Genomic DNA, 20,757 nt, shown 5'->3' with positions numbered 1-20,757 from the left:
TGCTGTGATGCTCAGTTTTCTGATTGATTGCTGTGATGCTCGGTTTTATGCTCGTGCTGCAATTTCATTCCAATTTGGCCATTCCTTCTGAACAACCACATTACAGTATTCTCACATTTATGTTGTGGAATGTTTTTATACTTTTTCACTTGGTGTCAGGATCAAGCACTCATTTATGATTCTTCGATACTGTACATTTCATCCCTTCATTGATCGTTATAAGTCCATTTATTCTCTTCCACTCTGAACTTGCTGTGCACAGGCAGATTTGTAGTTGCACTGAATACCATCCTGGTAGTCCTTTTCTTCAGACTGCCCATAATCTCATCAACACTGAAATTATGTCGTGGGATATCAGCAAACATACATTTGAGGCAGTTTCCTAAAAATGTGTCTGTTACATTAGTGGAAGTATAGTATAAAACTTTTGAGCTATTCATCAAATTTCTGGGAAAGGATGCTTTGTTCACTTAACATGTTGAGTAAAGGATGTACTGCTCTTATGCAAAATGGAAAAAAAAATCTATGGTTTATTCATAACGAGACAACCCTAGTAAAAAAAAATTATTGTTATATGGGCCCCCCAACATTCCGTCATTACTTCTTTCTTGATTAAGTGCTGTACTAACAGCCTTTTTACTTATACCAGTGTTCAGATCTTTTGTATTCTTAGATGATGCCTTGCTTACAGTAGCTGCCCGACTAAACTACATTGAATGCCTTGAATGTTGTCATCTGCCTGTTTACTATACCTCCACTAATGTAACAGAGAGACACATTTTTATGGAACTGCCTCAAATGTATGTTTGCTGATATCCCACGACATAATTTCAGGGTTGATGAGATTATGGGCAGTCTGAAGAAAAGGACTACCAGGATGGTATTCAGTGCAACTACAAATCTGCCTGTGCACAGCAAGTTCAGAGTGGAAGAAAATAAATGGACTTATGTGAGATCTTTACTGTATATTGTGTTTTGGTTCAGTAGGTGACCTAGGTGGAATTGTATTGTAGATAATAGGCCTTTTGGTAGGGTGAAACTAGTCCTGCAACAGCACTGTACACCAATCACCAGTCCTTCTGGTGGAAAGTGTGAGGAAAATAACTTGCAAGGCTACTGGCGAAAGCCATCGTGTTACCGTTCATAATCAGATTGCGTAAAACAATCCACCAGAGAGTCTTCCAGAGGTAATTGTGCTTATTTGTGGAGATGCAATTTAATGAACCAAATTAGCAAAATAGGATGGAATGAAATTTGACCAGAACATTTGAGGTAGAGGTTTGAGTTGGTCCTGTGGCATTGAACCTAGATAAAATGGAATTAGAAATTAGCTTGCCCAGTAATGATGCAACTTGTATTTTATACCACATACATGGTTCTGTCAATAAGAACTTCAACTATTATAAAGATTGTTTGATGGAGCTACCTACCAATAACATTATTTGTAAATTCTTTTAAATTCAACCTACTAAAGCAATGGAGAATAATGAACAGTAAATGTTTGCAAGATAGTAACTCATTCAAGAAGTTCAGATATTCCTCAAATTAACAAAACTCGACCAGTTTATAATTGTCTTGAAATTGCTCCACAATATAAATCTAAGAGGTAATTCTTCTGACTTTATGCTCCTGATGAGGAACTTCACCTAATACGGGTGCGTGTCAGAAATTCGGGTGCGTGCTGTGCATGATTTTCAAACCATTAGTTTAAATTCTTTTTTGAATCTCCTGATTTTTATGAGGGACCAGATCTGCATGCTTGGTTTCGCTACCAATACTCTTATTGGATTTACCAAGTAATTCCGCTTACCTACTTTCTCTGACTCTTAGGTGGTTCATTTTTGCGTAAGTCCATGTTAATGAGCATCGGCAGTCTATTCTGTACTGGATGGCATCTTCGCTGAGTCCAATCCTATTCTCGTCCAACATCCACAGACATGCATCTTTCCAATAGGGGCAACTGGATAATAAGGAGTTAGAAAGTTTCCCTCGCCAAGGGCCACTAAAACGAATTGCAGTGCCAAAAGTGTTGTCCTGCCTGAGATCAACTAACTCGGATAGGCTGGGAATTGAACCTGGGACTTTCTGGCCTATGTGGCTTGGAATTTCATCAAGTTGTGCCTTTACCACTGGGCTATAGGGAGAGTTTTAATTTTTCTTTTCTGAGTGAGTTACAAGGGAGTTGATAAACCCACTTAAGCTTGTTCTGTTTTTGTTTTTCCTGTTTGTCAGGCCATATTTTGGGCTTAAATTGTGTTTCAATTGAACAGTTTTGAGTTGTGTTGATGTAATTGTGAACAGGAGACTGAAGAACTTGCAAAGAACTGATTAGTGGATAGCTGAACAAAAAAGGAGGGAAATCACTGCAGTTAGAAATTCTTGCCCTTGCAGCAGAAGTTTATTGCACCACCAGCATTGCTTACGTACACGTGGAAAACCCGAGGACCACAACCCAAAGTGTACTCAGTTCACTAACTGGTACACAAGATTAATTTGTAAATATATTAACCACTTAAATTTGAAGCTTGAATATTAGGTGATACAATGGCACGAAAGTTGGTAGTGCAATTTGCAGTGTCATTGGTTCAGCAGTGCCAATGCCCAGAATTTCCTTAACAATGTATTGATTTTTGCACTATTGGTTTAATACACGTGGTTCTTGGGGATACTCCCTTCTAGTCCTGTGGAGTGTATGCACTAGCACAACAGTGAAAAATGAGCAAATGGTTAATGAAATTGCAAGTGTTGGCAACACTGTGAAGTAGTGTGTCATCACCTGCCGATGTCCTCAGGTCAGTTTGGTGATCACTGCTATGCTGTTGCGAGAGGTGCTGAGCTGAGGCCATGTACTTGTCAAAAGGAGGTCAAAATCAGCGACTATTACATTGGGTTGCTGTTGCAGACCTCCTATTTGCTGGCTGAAGAGGACTATTGGTGGAAGATGTTTTAACAAAACAAAATGGAGACGGCGCATAACATCAAAAAGTATCTGAAGGCAAATGGTTAACATTTTACATGTAGAGCCTTAATAGAGTAATAGATTGTCAACCCAGAAATCTAGCAAAAGCTAACCAACAGCTTCAGTAGTTGATATAGCCCCATAAAAGCTGACAGTTGGGCCTTCTGACATGTGAAAACAGGTTAGATTGAAGGTGCGGTGGCGCGTGAGGTTGTTATAACTTAAGCTGCGCCTTTACCCAGAATTTGACCACTTTTATTGCGGGGCAAACCTAAAGTACACCAAAATGCAGTTAGTAGTGTTGGAGGATTTGGAAATTACTGAATGTGAGCACTGAAGGTGTGAGATTTACTTTCAGTGGGGATGTTGGATCAATTTCTCTCCCTATCCCACATCCCCCAGAGAGATGAATTTTTTTTTACACTAATGCCGGGGTTTTGCACTTGCCTGTTCACCAGCCTGTGCTTTTCTTTTAGATTAAAATGTTTGGAAGGTAATCTGGGGCTGGCGAGTGCACAACTGGAAGACCCCAAACTTCATTTTGAGTCTTTTCTGGCATTTTGGTGCCTACTTCATTTTTGCCTTTTATACATAGAAACATAGAAGATAGGAGCAGGAGTAGGCCATTCGGCCCCTCGAGCCTGCTCCGCAGCTCAATGCGATCATAACTGATCATCCAAATTCAGTACCCTGTCCCTGCTTTCTCCCCATATCCCTTTAGCCTTAAGAAATATATCCAACTCCTTCTTGAATATATTTAATGAATTGGCCTCTACTGCCTTCTGTGCTAGAGAATTCCACAGGTTCACCACTCTCTGGGTGAAGAAATTCCTCCTCATTTCTGTCCTAAATGGCTTACCCCTTCTCCTTAGACTGTGCCCCCTGGTTCTGGACTCCCCGCCATCGGGAACATCCTTCCTGCATCTAGTCTGTCTAGTCCTGTCAGAATTTTATAAGTTTCAATGAGATCCCCTCTCATTTAAACTCCAGTGAGTCTAAGCCCAATCGACCCAATCTCTCCTCATACGTCATTCCTGCCATCCCAGGTATCAGCCTGGTGAATCTTCGCTGAACTCCTTCCATGGCAAGAACATCCTTCCTCAGGTAAGGTGACCAAAACTGCACACAATACTCAAGATGTGGTCTCACCAAGGCCCTGTACAACTGCAGCAAGACATCATTGTTCCTGTACTCAAACCCTCTCGCTACGAAGGCCAACATACCATTTGCCGTCTTAACCGCCTGCTGCACCTGCATGCTTACCTTCAGCGACTGGTGCACAAGGACACCCAGGTCTCGTTGCACTTCCCCTTCTCCCAATCTATTGCCATTCAGATAATCTGCCTTCTGTTTTTGACAGCAAAGTGGATAACCTCGCATTTATCCACGTTATATTGCATCAGCCATGTTTCTGCCCAATCACCCAACTTGTCCAAATCACCCTGGAGTTTCTTGGCATCCTCCTCACAGCACACACGCCCACCCAGCTTTGTGTCGTCTGCAAACTTGGAGATATTACTTTTAGTTCCTTTGTCTAGATCATTAATATATATTGTGAATAGCTGGGGTCCAAGGACCGATCACTGCGGTACCCCACTAGTCACTGCCTGCCACTCGGGAAAAGACCCGTTTATTCCAACTCTTTGCTTTCTGTCTGCCAACCAGTTCTCTATCCAAGTCAATACCTTGCCCCCAATCCCATGTGCCTTAACTTTACACGCTAATCTCTTATGCGGGACCTTATTGAAAGCCTTTTGAAAGTCCAAATACACCACACCCACTGGCTCTCCCTTATCTATTTTACCAGTTACATCCTCAAAAAATTCCAGTAGATTAGTCAAGCACGATTTACCTTTTGTAAATCCATGTTGACTTTGTCCAATCCTGTCACTGTTTTCCAAGTGCTCTGCTATTACATCTTTTATAATGGACTCTAGCATTTTCCATAGAAACATAGAAGATAGGAGCAGGAGTAGGCCATTTGGCCCCTCGAGCCTGCTCCACCATTCAATTCGATCATGACTGATCATCCAAATTCAGTCCCCTGTCCCTGCTTTCTCCCCATACCCCTACATCCCTTTAACCTTAAGAAATATATCCAACTCCTTATTGAATATATTTAATGAATTGGCCTCTACTGCCTTCTGTGCTAGAGAATTCCACAGGTTCACCACTCTCTGGGTGAAGAAATTCCTCCTCATCTCTGTCCTAAATGGCTTACCCCTTATCCTTAGACTGTGACCCTTGGTTCTGGACTCCCCGACCATCGGGAACATCCTTCCTGCATCTAGTCTGTCCAGTCCTGTCAGAATTTTATACGTTTCAATGAGATCCCCTCTCATTCTTCTAAACTCCAGCGAGTATAAGCCCAATCGACCCAATCTCTCCTCATACGTCATTCCTGCCATACCAGGTATCAGCCTGGTGAATCTTCGCTGAACTCCCTCCATGGCAAGAACATCCTTCCTCAGATAATTCGACCAAAACTGCACACAATACTCAAGATGTCGTCTCACCAAGGCCCTGTACAACTGCAGCAAGAACCACTTTGAATAGTGGGGTAAAATTAGCTACCCTCCAATCCATGGGAACTGTGCCAGAGTCTATCGAATATTAGAAGATGATCAGCAATGCATCTACTATTTCTAGGGCCACTTCCTTAAGTACCCTAGGATGTAGATTATCAGGCCCTGGGGATTTATCGGCCTTCAATCCCGTCAATTTCCCTAACACCATTTCCCCACAAATACTGATTTCTTTCAGTTCCTCCCTTACATCAGACCCTATGTTCCCTGACATCTCTGGGAGGTTATTTGTGTCCTCCTTTGTGAAGACAGAACCAAAATATATATTTAACTGGTCTGCCATTTCTTTGTTCCCCATTATAAATTCCCCTGATTCTGACTGCAAGGGACCTACGCTTGACTTCACCAATCTTTTTCTCTTCACATATCTATAAAAGCTTTTACAGTCAGTTTTTATGTTCCTCGCAAGCTTACTCTCATATTCTATTTTCCCTTTCTTAATTAATCCCTTTGTCCTCCTTTTGTTGAATCCTAAACTGCTCCCAATCCTCAGGTGTACTGCTTTTTCCGGCCAATTTACATGTCCTCTCCTTGGATCTTATGCTATCCCTAATTTCCCTTGTTAGCCACGGTTGAGTCACCTTTTTTGTTTTATTTTTATGCCAAACTGGGATGAACAAATTCTGTAGTTCATCCATGCGATCTTTGAATGTTTGCCATTGCCTATCTACTGTCAACCCTTTGAGTGACATTCTCCAATCAATCCTACCCAACTCGCGCCTCATACCATCGTAGTTTCCTTTATTTAAATTCAAATACAAAAAAATACAAAAAATTATTTCTCCTGGAAAAGCTGCAGATATTTTAAATATAAAAATGAAGGTAATATGGTGACTTCAGTACTATTTTACAGGGTAAACCTTAATGAAAATGTGTTGATATGCTCCATTAAGAGAGGAATGTCAAGTGAGTGTGTTAAACTCGTACCTCCAATAGTAATTTTGAGCTTACATTACTCTTCCAAACATGCCAAAAAGGCTTATATTGGAAATGAAAGTCATTAAACAGTCCAATCAGTAAGAAAAATGTTTAAGTGCACAAAAATGTGGTTTGCAGGAATAGGCACGGGTAGTTGAATTTTGTCTGTCACATTCAGCTAAGTAGCTGCCAACAATTTGGGCTTTTCAATCCATTATACTATTGTTTATTAATGCCACTCCTCAAATTTCTCCTGAATGTTGATGCACTCGTATGGATGGTGTGAACACTCTCCCTGGTTACTCCATGGTAATAAAGGGACCTCAATCATGTGTGCACAAACAAACTGAAAATGTTCCAAGTTACAGAACATAACCAAGCTCTGCAACTCACCCCAAAAGAACAGCCAGTGTTCAGCATCACACATCACTGTGGGAACATCCTAAATATGGGACTCTCAGTGTGATGTGTTTATAAATAAAATAAAATAAAGATCATCACCACTGTAACTCCCACCCTGCTTTATTTCCAAACCTGGAATTTCACAATTGCAGTGACACGAATGTTCAAAGAGAGTCCGTTAATGTATTCATGCTGGAGAACATCTTCCTTATCTCAAAGGTGGTTGCAACTATTCTTGAAGAAAATAAACCATCCCATAAAGACAATAGTAAGACATGTCCCAGAAAATCCTTTCAAGGAAAACAACATAAGACATTTTATCAAAGGCTCCATTGTAGCAGTTCATTTGTTACATATAATTTATTTGTGAACAGTATTAAATAAATACATCTTGTAACTGTGATTCTCAGCTCAGCTAAAAACCTTTCTGCCTCAAAGTTTTTGTGAAACCAACAATGGAAGAAAAATTAATTGTAAAAGCCTTAAGTTCCAACCTCCAATTGATTGGTCCATACCACTGATCTCAATTTAAATAAAAGCTGCTAATGAAATGCTAACAAGTTGGCATGAAGGGATAATTACTAGTCCTAGCCCCTTTAGGGCTACCCCAGATCAGGCGTATTTCTCAGACGTTCACTTTCAACTAAAGTTTGAGGTAGCCGAATCCTAAAGATGCTTAATTGGGTCTAAAGGTCCGGACTATCTCTCCCCAAAGGAAAGGAACAACCTGAAAATGTTACCGTCCTCCAGATAGCACTTTTAATAAGGTTAGCTAAATTGTAACATTCTGGATATTATGAGGGTCCGGAAAACTCCCCCAGAATTCTGCAACTCCTCATCAAAGAGTGTACAGAGATTGAGTTTGCGAGTTTGATACAGAAGTCTTATGTGAGAGAATTCTAAAAATATATAGATTTATTAAAGAACCGATGTAATTTACAGTTGGTGAGTCAATCACAGCATTAACAATTCTATTATCAGAGAACCTTATTCTCAAATCTTAACTTCGCTACAGTTTTACAGTTCTTGGTTTTCTACAGGATATCCACCAAAATCAAATACCTTTAATCCTCGAGGTACAAAGAGTTGGAGACTTACAGAGCCGCCTCTGAAGCTGAGAATCGCTTTGCCCTGTTAAAGCGAGTCTACTATCCTATTTGAGAGTTCAATATTTATACCCTTTTCCAGTGATATTTCCTTTAAGGTTTTCTGCTGATGTAAGCTAATTATCTCAAGTCATTTTTCTGCTGACCCCTGCAATTACAGTCACCTCAGCTGGTAGCATTACAGAATTATGTTTCTTCTCTAGGTGTTCTAAGTTTACCATAAAAAAACGGTGTAACGACAGGTGCATTTTACTTGATGTCATTTTTACGAAGGCAGATGTTTCTTAATTTTATGTGCTTCTTTACGAAGTGTAAATTAGAACACCTTAGGCAGGGTGAACCATTGTTTTATTCCGAAAGATTCAGACTACCGGAGTCTTTAACCTTCTGTTTCAATAAGGTTATTGATTCAGTGTCAACAACTATCTTATCTCTATAGCCAGAATGTTTTCACAGCTTTTTCATCATTCGGTTTCTAGATTTCCAGACCCAGTTTGTCATGTTTTAATAAGGCCAGAATTCTTTCACAGAATGGTGTATTTTCTGAATAGGTTCTACGGCTTATTCCTTCACAGGGGGCTACAGATGCATTGGTATACGTTGCGCCCATCCTTGGGGCGTAGCAGGTGCACAAAGCAGACCAGTTTAGCAGTGGGGTGGTCTGCACCCAATCTGCGTGGACATGGGGCCCTTTTTAGAGCTTCCCAAGTGGACATCTAAATTCCGGTGTTACGCCTCTAATTTACATCTTTGAGGAGCCCAAAGCCCTTTGAAGGCCCGTATCAAGAAATTAGTTGTCGATGTAGTGGGGCAGGAGTTGGGACTGCCCCGTTCAGGATTCCTAAATGGCCCCACGGCCACCAACTGTTGATTGTTATTTAAACATTTTTTTTTTTAAAAACCCATCCCGTGGAGCCAGGCGTGCTCCTCCAACTCCACAGGAGACGTGAACGCCTCCTCCCCCCGCACCCCCTTTACTCAGTCTTTTCCAATCCCCCCACCCGGGACTTAACTGAGGGCCCCTGCTAGCGAGCCTCACATTGATGTCTTCGCTCAAGGGAGCTGCCTGTGAAGGCGTTACCAACACCGACAGCTTGCGCAGCGTATGTTAATGAGGCCAGAGGACCAATTTCCATCGATCCTCGGGCCTCTCGGCGTGGTCATGCACTGGTCACGCAGTGCTGAGTTGGGGCCTGAAAACAAGCACAGACTACAGGAAACTCTCTTTTAACCGGCAAAATTCAGGAGTAGGTTCAGGTAAGTTTTACTATACATTAGTGGCCGTGTAACCGGGGTTCCTGGATCTGTGGTCATGTAACCGGGATTCCTGCACCTGTGGCCGTGCAACAGGGACTCCTGGATCTGTGGCCATCCGCAACAACTCGGACCCCCGGCGCATGTGGCAAGGCATCCAGTCCATCACTGACTACAAGGGCAAAAACACCAGTCCCCCGGTCAGCGACGCCTCCCTTCCGGAGGAGCTTAACAACTTCTACGCTCGCTTCAACAGGGACAACAAGGAGCCGGCTACCAAAGCCTTGCCACCCCCGGAAGACCAGGTGCTCACTCTGTCGACCTCCGACGTAAGGGGCGCTCTACGCAGAGTGAACACACGAAAGGCTACTGGACCGGATAGCATCCGTGGACAGGTACTCGAGGAATGTGCTGATCAGCTGGCTGATGTCTTCACCGCCATCTTCAACCTGTCATTGGCCCAGGCAGTAGTCCCTACATGCTTCAAGACCGCCACCATCATTCCTGTGCCTAAACAAGCGGCTGTGACGTGTCTGAACGACTAGCGACCTGTCGCACTCGCACCCATCATAATGAAGTGTTTCGAGAGACTGGTCTTAGCCCACATCAAAGCCAGTGTTCCTGCCTCCCTTGACCAACACCAGTTTGCCTATCGGGCAAACAGATCAACGGAGGATGCAATCACAACTGCTCTACACTCGGCACTGAATCACCTAGATGGTAAGGAGACCTACATCAGAATGTTGTTTATAGACTACAGCTCAGCATTCAACACTCGTCCCCAACAAGCTGGCCACCAAACTCCAAACTCTTGGCCTGAACACTTCCCTCTGCAACTGGACCCTGGACTTCCTAACAAACAGACCCCAGTCTGTCAAATTAGGTAACCACACCCCCCCCCCGACCCTGAACACGGGGGCCCCACAAGGATGTGTGCTGAGCCGCCTCCTCTACTCCCTCTTCACCCACAACTGTGTGGCTGTTAATGGTTCCAACACCATCAAGTTTGCAGATGACACCACGGTAGTAGGCCAGATCACCAACAACGATGAGTCAGCCTACAGGGAGGAGGTCCAGCATCTCGTGAAGTGGTGCGCCGACAACAACCTGGCCCTTAACACCAAGAAAACAAAGGAAATAATCGTGGACTTCAGGAAGTCCAAAGGCGGAAGTCACACCCCCATCCACATCAATGGGGCTGTGGTGGAAAGGGTGGCCAGCTTTAAGTTCATCGGAGTCCACATCACGGAAGACCTCTCCTGGTCCCTCAACACCTCCTCTCTGGTGAAGAAGGCCCAGCAGCGCCTATATTTCTTGAGGCTGAAGGGATGTAATCTGTCACCCCCGATCCTCTCTAACTTCTACCGCTGCACTATAGAGAGCATCCTGACAAACTGTATCACGGTATGGTACGGCAGCTGTAGCTCCCATGACCGGAAAGCCCTGCAGCGGGTAGTCAAAACTGCCCAACGCATTACCGGCACCCGGCTACCGACCATAGAACATATATATCAGAAACGCTGCCTACGGAGGGCATGGTCCATCATCAAAGACCCTACCCACCCCAGCCACAGTCTGTTCGCCCTCCTACCATCTGGAAGACGCTACAGATGCATTTGCACCCGTACGACCAGATTTAGGAACAGCTTCTTTCCCAGGGCTGTCATCCTACTGAACTCCACAAATAAACACTAAAGCCTGCACATCTGCCGATGCACTTTATTATGGTCATATTTATGCTAATATATATGTACAAAGGTATGTTGAAATGTTTAAGTGTCCTAATCCAAATTGTACACTCTCGGGAGCCGCAAGCCTACATTTCGTTGTACTGCACTTGTGCACTAACAATGACAATAAAAGTTGATTTGATTTGATTTTGATTTGATGTAACCAGGACTCCTGCACAAGTGCCGTGTAACTGGGGCTCCTGCACCTGTAGCCATGTACAGGGCTCTCGTAAGTATACCTCTCTGTAATCCGGACTTTTTGATCAACCGGTACCACGCCGGTCCTGTCGCTGCCTGATAGAGTTTCCTGTAATTTCTAGGCCACTGACTTGGTAGCTTAAAAAGCTGATAGTTGGCATATTCAAGTCTGGGAGAATGCCACCTGGTCATTCTTTCAGGTGGTGTATAAAACAGGAATAACTTGGAGTGGGAATTTGTTTTTTGAGTATCCTCATCGCTCTTTATTTTAAATTAAAAATATAAATCTCCTATTATATGTTGTTGCCTGGAACTCAGTCTTTTGCATCCAGAAATTTTGAGTAGAGAGTTGAGTATCATTTACTGAATAAGCATTCCTGAGTACACTTTAGGATATGGATAAATTGTTCTGCATAATGACAAGCCACAGATTAACTTAAATTCTTCTCTGCTCTCAGCAACCATCAGGGATAATTTGATGAAATAGCAGACCATGTTACAGTTTCTCTAGCTGTGTTCTGTATTTGGGATAAAAGTACATTAACACTCAAGCTGCTGACTAGGTTCATTATTCAGACTTTCAGGCTGGAAGTGTATTGACACTTTTTGAATGCAGTGCAGGCTGAGCATATTAATGGAAATGTACTGACCCAAGGATGACCCAATTCTCAAAAAGCCAAAGAAAAGACTGTTGAGCGTGAGTTGATCAGGCGTCATCAATACTCTTCTGTGATGATCTTACAGGAATCTGTTTGTTTGTAGAACAAATCAGGACTGTTCCTATCAATTCCTTCCCTTCTCCAAATGATCCACTCCCCCAAAAGGCCTCAATCTAATAACTTAGCAAGATTGGATAGACATAGGCATGAAAATGGCTGAGTTGAAATTTTATTTCAGGCTGGGATTCAGACATGCACTGTGAATGGGAGGAGTGCAGTATCCAATCCTTAGAGCTACTGGTGATTCCATGAAATGCGACAATATTTATGTAACTTTGCATTCACTTTGCTCTCTGCCATTACATAGCCACGAGATAGGGTAAGAAATCTGCTCCCAAACCTCTGCTGATAGCACTCTAAACTGAGATGTATGAACCTCAGATTTATGGGGAAGAGCCTGTCTGCCAGATTACATCTTCTGTTGATGACTTGGCTTCTGGATGGAACAATATTGCACTGTACCATATTTCTTGGAGGGGGAAGAAAAAGGGAATTGACATAATCGGCCCTGTCTTGGCCTTCAGAAGCACAAGATCATGTGAAATTGTACTACTGCAGTATGGAGAAGCCTAAGCAATCCCACTTTCCCAGCTGTCAGATGAGATAAGAAAGAAGTGGATATTTAAAGAGGATGGGTTGAAAGTGATGGAGAATTATAATTGGTGGAAGAGGATTAATTCCTGACTATTGAAGATTTTGAGTCTGTCTTGAAGAACCTTTCAAACAATTGAGTTTTGCTTGAGAGAAGTTACTAATTTTGTAGATCAGTATTTTTATTCTTGGTCTCCTATTTCTGTGCTACAGGTCAAATAAATTGGTTTGGTTACGAAAGCCCTCGAAGCTTCTGGGACTTCATCCGTGTGGCATGCAGTAAGGTTCCCCATAACTGCATCAGTAGCATTGAAAACATGGAGAACGTAAGCTCGTCAAGGGCAAAGGTTAGAAAGTGGCTGTATCTTCATATTCTGTTCTACTGTTTGTAAACATTGACTGAGTCGGTGCTATCGATGGCTGCTTTTATATTGTGCAAGACTCACGGTAATGCTGTCACTTCCCAACAGGTAGGTTTCACACAGCCAGTGGCAACCCAAAAGTAAGTGCCAAAGATGAGGTCCTGGAAGGATTTGAAAATGAGAACAGGGATTTTAGCTCCAATTTTAACCTGGGGCAGGATCTGTGTGGGTAAGGTGGGTGAAAGCCTCCCATGGACTTGTCAGCATGAGGCTCGGGCCATTTTAACTCCCGGGTCTTATTTTATATTTAAGATCTGTCTCCCGCCCAAAGCCAATGGAAACAACATACAAGCTGGTGGGCGGGAGCGGGAATAGGAACGGGAGCCGAATGTTTCCGGGGTCCCAAGGCAACGTTCACTGGCGGCTTTAGTGTTGTGCGGGCCATCGCTAATTTGAAGTTAAAATCCCATTGCGGTGCCGATAGCGTCATTGGACTGCAACTTTCATACTTTAAATTGCCCCTATCTGCCAGTGGTGGGTGGCCTTTGTGCTGCTGGAATGCCACCAGTTAAAATGACAGCAGGCACAAACCAGTCGGCAACATGATGCAAATACCCTGATTACCATTTTAAGCATCCACCTACCCTGCTTGCATTGGGTGGGCTGGGTTAAAATTGGGCCATGTAGTGGGGGATTTGGAGCCAGTGTAGGTCAACGAGGATGGGGGTGATGGGTGAGTGGGATTTAATGCAGGACAACATACAGGCAGTTGCATTTTGGGCTAGTTGGAGTAGTGTGTTACTGTTGGCCTTATAGAGGGATGAATTGGCCTGGGTTCCAACTGTTGATTGGCATTCAGTGATCTTAGCTGGAAGTGTACAAGAATGAAGGACAGCTTTGGGTGAGGATACCTCCACAGTTCAATAACCTGCTGACACCCATTGCTGAGATACACACACAAATAATGGCAATTTGGACAATGTAGCAGAGTTACCTCACCCTCAAGAGAGGAAGGGAAAGAAAATTAGTGAGGGGGGAAATCCTAGTTCCATCATAAATCTAGGTGAATTGGAATGTATAGTTCTAAAATTGTATTTTAATAGTGCTCAGCCTTGCTCATTCCTCACTTTAGTCCTTTACACAACCATGTGAAACAAATAATCGAATGGCCAAATGGTTTGGCATGACACTATGTCCCAAAACAAATCCTACAAATTTCTACACTTGCCACAAGTAGCATCATTTGATTTTCAGGTACCACAATTTTACAAAAATATTGAAAGGTCATCGACCTGAAACGTTAACGCTGTTTCTTTCTTCACAGGTGCTGCCTGACCTGCTGAGTATTTCCAGCATTTTCTGTTTTTATTTTGCAAAAATATTTATTTCTGAGCAGTTCCAAATGATAAATCACTTGCCTTAATGATTCATGCTTTTGTGGTAAACTATCCCTCCTCGTCCTTCTCGACCTGTCTGCAGCCTTTGACACGGTTGACCACACCATCCTCCTCCAACGCCTCTCCTCCATCATCCAGTTGGGTGGAATTGCATTCACCTGGTTCCATTCTTATCTATCCAGTTGTAGCCAGAGAATCACCTGCAATGGCTTCTCCTCCCACTCCCACATCGTTACCTCGAGTCCCCCAGGGATCTATCCTTAGCCCCCTCCTATTTCTGATCTACATGCCCCTCCGTCACATCTTCCAAAAACACGTCCAGTTCCACATGTATGCTGACGATACTCAGCTCTACCTCATCACCACCTCTCTCAACCACTCCACTGTCTCTGATTTGTCATGCTGCTTGTCCGACATCCAGTACTGGATGAGCAGAAATTTCCGCCAACTAAATATTGGGAAGACCGAAGCCATTGTTTTCACTCCCTGCCACAAACTTCGTTCCCTAGCCACCGATTTCATCCCTCTACCTGGCAACTGCCTGAGGTTTAACCAGACCATTCACAACCTTGGTGTTGTATTTGACCCCGAGATGAGCTTCCGACAACATATCTGCTCAATCGTCGGGACCTCCTGTAACATCACCTGCCTCAGCTCATCCGCTGCTGAAAACCTCATCCAAAACTCTGACTATTCCAATGCTCTCCTGGCCGGCCTCCCTTCTTCCACCATCCATAAACTTGAACTCATCCAAAACTCTGCTGCCTGTATCCTAACGTGCACCAAGTCCCCTTCACCTATCACTCCTGTGCTTGCTGACCTACATTGGCTCCTTGTCCGGTAACGCCTCAATTTTAAAATTCTTATTCTTCTTTCAAATCCTTGCCCCCCCCCCCCCCCCCCATCTCTGTAACCTCCTCCAGCCCTACAACCCTCCGAGACCTCTGCGCTCCTCCAATTCTGGCCTCTTGCGCATCCCCAATTTTAATTGCTCCACCATTGGCGGTCGTGCCTTTAGCTGCCTATTCCTTAAGCTCTGGAATTCCCTCCCTAAATCTCTCTACCTCTCTCTTCTCATTTAAGATGCACCTTAAAACCTACCTGTTTGACCAAGCTTTTAGTCATCTGTCCTAATATCTCCTTATATGGCTCGGTGTCAAATTTTGTTTGATAGTGCTCCTGTGAAGCACCTTGGGATGTTTTACTACGTTAAAGGCACCATATAAATGCAAGTTTTTGTTGTTATAAATTGGTAGCATGTACACTTCATCTGTTTCTTTTTAATACCTTTTGCTGACAGCTGATGAAATTTGTATTCAAATGATGTGGGTCTTTTTCTGTATCAGCCTGATGGAGCATTCACAAGAGGTCAGAGAGACTGGCATAAGATGCCCCTTTTCATCTAATGTGAGCAAGTACTTCGAATGCAGTGATGGGCATTTATTTCTTTACAGCTGTGATTATACATTTTACTGTCAATGAGCCGTAGGAATTGTTGCTTGAATGGTATGTAAAACACTGGCTCCAAATGGCTGATGTAAATGCGTCTTGTGTTGTCACCATATGCAGCTGTCAGTGCAGTGAACAGAAGAATAATGTAGCTGTTTACTCAATGCATTTTAATTCTGTAATGCTTCTGTTCTGCCTCTTGTAACTTGACAGGGCAGAGCATGGATCCGAGTAGCGCTCATGGAGAAGCGTCTGTCTGAGTATATCTCTACTTCCCTGAGGGACATCAAAACAACAAGGTATTTACAAATTATCCATGTAATGTGACACCTATGATATAACAGCAGAAACTAATGAAATTGAACTTAGATTGACTTTATAAAATTATATATATTTTTTTTAAAAGCCTGTTGCTGGTAATGAACGATATAAATGAGTTTTTTTTGTTTCATGAACCAGAAGACTATTGTGAAGACGCAGACAACATTTATTTGTCCTCTGATTCGCTTGGCCAGAGACGTAACAATGTTCATTACCCAGCTGGTTGATGTATAGCATTAAAACTGATTGATCGTAAGTCATCTGTTCCGTAAATAGAATTGAGGCCATGAATGACTCTTGTTAAAATTCCCCTTACAGGAGATATTATGAAGATGGGGCAATTGTACTGGGAGAAGAAGCAAATATGCTTGCTGGCATGCTGCTTGGACTCAATGCCATTGACTTCAGGTAATTGATCTAATTCATTTCTCTGAATTCTGTTAGAGCTCAAGTACATAAAAGGCACCGGCTTGAGACAGTTGTGTAATTGCAGGTTAGATAGACCCAAGTTATACCACTAGTTATGCATTGCTTTCTGGCTGAGAAAAATACAGACACACACAAACACACACACTCACTTCTGCTCGCCATTCTTCAAATGCAGATTAAACTTTAACAAACAAAATGCAAGACAATCCATTTTCTGCTAACACTGTACATATTAAAAATGAAGTTTGAAAAGATCCCAAGTAGTTATGATGAAGTGTACATCCACTCCCAATGGTATAGGCTACTAGAACCATGGGGAATGGATGGTGGTCACTGGTATCCCTGGTTTAAGCAAACCAGCAAGGGGGTTATATAAACCAACGGTTTCAGATTAGGGGAGACTGTCAGGATGGAGAGACATGGGCTCCATTCATCTGTGACGAGTTTGAAGTATGTGTATTTTGTTTGAATCCAACAGGAGCACTGAACTGCCTCTGGTTGACTGGATCGAATTGGTTTTGAGAACACATAGGATGGCCAGCACTTGTATCAGCCCTGAGACAAGGGACACTTGATCACACAGTCCAATGAAATGCCTGAGAATTTTCTTTAAACTTTGCTTTGCACTGGTTTCAGTTATACCACAGCACATTGTGAGAGGCTACCTCCCTGCTATCACACAGCTTGCCTAGGTTTAATTCAGGAGATTTTACACCAAGGTTATAGCACAGATTTTATATCAGCATGACGCTGAAACCACTTCGTATTGATCCAAAAGTGTACGGTATAACTAACTTATTACTTTGTGCTCTAGTCTGGAAGTAGCAATTCAAGATTGGTCAAGCAGAAGAAAATAACTTGTAAACACTGGAAATCTGAAAAACAGATGATTTGATTATATAATCTTTCGTGGCAACGTTGTCAATTCTGACTAAGAAACATTGACCTATTTTTTTCTCTTTCTAGATCTTGACCGACCTGCTTTTTCTACCATTTTCTGTTCTTCCAAGTTTGTCTGTATTTTCTGAGGCAAATCTGAAATAAAGAACTTGTACAAATTACCTAGTAATGTATCTCATTGCTGTTTGTGGGACCTTGCTGTGTGCAAATTGGCTATCATGTTTACCTAGATTACAACAGTGCCTACACTTCAAAAAAAATACTTAATTGACTGTGAAGCACTTTGGGGCGTTCTGACGAAATGAAAGGTGCTGAATAAATTCAAGTTCTATCTTCATTTTCTTTCTTTCTAGATATAAACATTGTCCAATGAATTGAAATATTTTGAATCAACTTCATTATGGCATTTGAGATCCTTCAGCATGCTCCAGTAACTTCACAATAAGAAACATATCTGATGTTGTGAATACAAGAAACTGAATTAAAAAAGCAAAAAAGTTATGCTAAACCTTTATAAAGCACTAGTTAGGCCTCAGAATAAAAGAACATAAGAAATAGGAGCAGGAGTAGGCCATACAGCCCTTCGAGCCTGCTCCGCCATTCAATAAGATTATGGCTGATCTTCTACATCAACTCCACTTTCCCGCCCTAGCCCCATATCCCTTGATTTCCTTAGTGCCCTAAAATCTATCAATCTCGGTCTTGAATATATTCAACGACTGAGCATCCACAGCCTTCTGGGGTAGAGAATTCCAAAGTTTCACAACCCTCTGAGTGAAGAAATTTCTCCTCATCTCAGCTTACTTTCCCACTTAGCTTTGTATCGGCAGCAAACTTGGATATATTACACTCAGTCCCCTCATCTAAGTCATTGATATAGATTGTAAATAGCTGAGGCCCAAGCACTGATCCTTGCGGCACTCCACTAGCTACACCCTGCCATCCCAAAAATGACCCGTTTATTCCTACTCTGTTTTCTGTCCATTAACCAATCCTCAAATGAATGAGAGGGGATCTCATTGAAACGTATAAAATTCTGACAGAGCTAGACAGACTGGATGCAGTGAGGATGTTTCCCCTGGCTGGGGGGTCTAGAACTAGGGGTCACAGTCTCAGGATATGGGGTAGGACATTTAGGACTGAGATGAGAAATTTCTTCACTGAGGGTGGTGAATTTATGGAATTCTCTACCACAGAAGGCTGTGTAGGCCAAGTCACTGAATATATTTAAGAAGGAGATAGATAGATTTCTAGATGCAAAAGGTGTCAAAGGGTATCGGGAGAGAGCGGGAATATGGTATTGAGATAGAGGACCAGCCATGATCATATTGAATGGCGGAGCAGGCTCGAAGGGCCGAATGGCCTACTCCTGCTCCTATTTTTCTATGTTTCTAACCATGCTAATATATTACCCCCAATCCCATGAACCCTAATCTTGTGTAAACTCAGCTGGAGTATTGTATCCAATTCTGGGCATCACACTTTAGGAAGGAAGTGATGGCCTTGGAGAGGGTACAGTGGAGCTTTACTAGAATGGTACCAGGGATGAGCGACTTCAGTTATGTGGAGAGACTATAGAAGCTGTGATTATTCTCCTTAGAGCAGAGGTGGTTAAGGAGAGATTTAATAAATGTGCTCAAAATTATGAGGGGTTTTGATAGAGTAAAGAAGAAGAAACTGTTTCCACGGGCAGGAGGGCATGTAACCAGAGGACGCACATTTAAGGTAATTGGCAAAAGAACCAGAAGGAAGATGAGAATATATATATTTTTTAAGCAGTGTGTTATGATCTGGAATGCACTGCCTGAAAGAGTGGTGGAAGCAGGTTCAATAGTTGCATTCAAAAGGGAATTAGATATATACTTGAAGGGAGAATACATTGTAGGGCTATGGGGAAAGAGCAAGGAAGTGGGACGGTTTGGCTAGCCCTTTCAAAGAGCCGGCACGATGGGCCGAATGGCCTAGTTTTGTGCTGTATGATTCTAAAATGACCGATTGATGTTGCTTGAGTGGTAGCTCCTGCTTTCTTCAATGAATCTTAAAAGAGCAGTTTTAGGACCAGTTGGCAAAAGTTGAAGAATGGTATTATTGAGGATAAGAAAATGTACAGGCTGCCTGTCCTAATTGGGCAGACTGAATATTCTTCTTTCAACATATGTTATAAGCAGCTGCCACACAGCCTGGATGTCACAGCATAAATTTGCAGAACATTAGAATTCTAAACTACTTCTATTTTTCAATACGACAGAAACTGGATTTTAATATCAGAAAATCTCTCATCCAAGAGTTGATGTATTTTTTTTGTTGCCTTTTTTCATTTTAAACATATTTAAAATTGTTGATTTTGTAAATTATACCATTCTGCCATGGAGGATTTTAAAAATAAACTTTATATATTGTAAATAATGTGGAACCATTGCCAGAATTCTGGACAGTGATTTTTTTTTTAAATTACTGATTTGGCCAAACCTTTAATGTATTCATACCTGTCTAGTTTCCTTTCTTTTATTGGTGCTGTTGTTGACGGCTCATTCTCTGTGCCTTCCCCCACCCGATTAACACGGATCCTGAGGGTTTTGTTCTTTCTCCCCTCTAACAGACAGGCTGTTACTCTTTCAAATCAATAGCCTCCTCCACTCATTATCCAGCCCTATTCACTCATTTTTGGATGATTACATTCTTAAAAGGAAAAAACAGAAAGAAAGACTTGTCTTTATATAGCGCCTTTCACAGCCTCTGGAAATCCCAAAGCGTTTTACCACCAATCAATTACTTTTGAAGTGTAGTCACTGTTGTAGGAAATGCGGCAGCCAATTTGTGCAGAGCCAGGTCCCACAAACAGCAATGTGATAATGACCAGATAATCCGTTTTAGTGATGATGGTTGAAGAATAAATATTGGTCAGGACACCGGGGAAAACTCCCCTGCTCTTCTTCGCATAGAGCTGTGGGATCCTTTACATCCACCTGAGAGAGAACAGATGGGGCCTCGGTTTAATGTCTCATTCGAAAGATGGCACCTCTGACAGTGGAGCACTTGCTCAGTACTGCACTGGAGTGTCAGCCTAGATTATGTGCTTAAGTCTCTATCAGTTCACATGTCCCCAGTGCACACAGCCTCAATTCTTTACAGTGCAATTCTTGAATTACTGCATGTTCATCTCCTCTATGCCCTTTGATGGGGAAATTAAAATATTTGTTCTTTCAGTTCTTCAAAGACAGTTTCTTTATCTCTCTCTCTCCAAGCAAGTCTAACCAAGAACTACCACTTTTAGTGATTCCACCTTAGTCCTTCATCTTGACCTTTTTTGCCTTCTGCTCATCTAACTCCTCCTTCAATGAGAACATGCAATTCCCCCCACCCCCTCTCCACATCCCACAGCTGCTTCTTAAATGACTCCATAACTTTTCCCTTCACTATTCCGCTCTGAACATCAT

At 42.5% G+C, this 20,757-nt stretch overlaps 1 protein-coding gene across 3 annotated transcripts in view; it reads left to right on the top strand.

Moving 5' to 3' along the window:
• Positions 1-20,757, top strand: part of rundc3b (RUN domain containing 3b) — a 206,034-nt gene that overhangs the window by 122,401 nt on the left and 62,876 nt on the right. For 2 of the 3 annotated variants that reach the window (XM_085987901.1, XM_085987900.1), the window contains exons 3-5: positions 12,676-12,809; positions 15,884-15,969; positions 16,310-16,399. In XM_085987901.1, coding sequence (XP_085844027.1) covers positions 12,676-12,809; positions 15,884-15,969; positions 16,310-16,399 — 310 coding nt within the window. Of the gene's footprint in view, positions 1-12,675; positions 12,810-15,371; positions 15,629-15,883; positions 15,970-16,309; positions 16,400-20,757 lie in introns of those variants that run through there. The other variant, XM_085987902.1, reaches the window with a different exon arrangement.

This window comes from Somniosus microcephalus, chromosome 5, assembly GCF_052327205.1.
Source record: "Somniosus microcephalus isolate GS21.2 chromosome 5, FLI_Smic_1.0, whole genome shotgun sequence".
In the NCBI taxonomy this organism is placed as follows: domain Eukaryota; kingdom Metazoa; phylum Chordata; class Chondrichthyes; order Squaliformes; family Somniosidae; genus Somniosus; species Somniosus microcephalus.
Note: the sequence above shows the minus strand (reverse complement) of the source record. Positions and strands in the feature narration are given on the sequence as shown.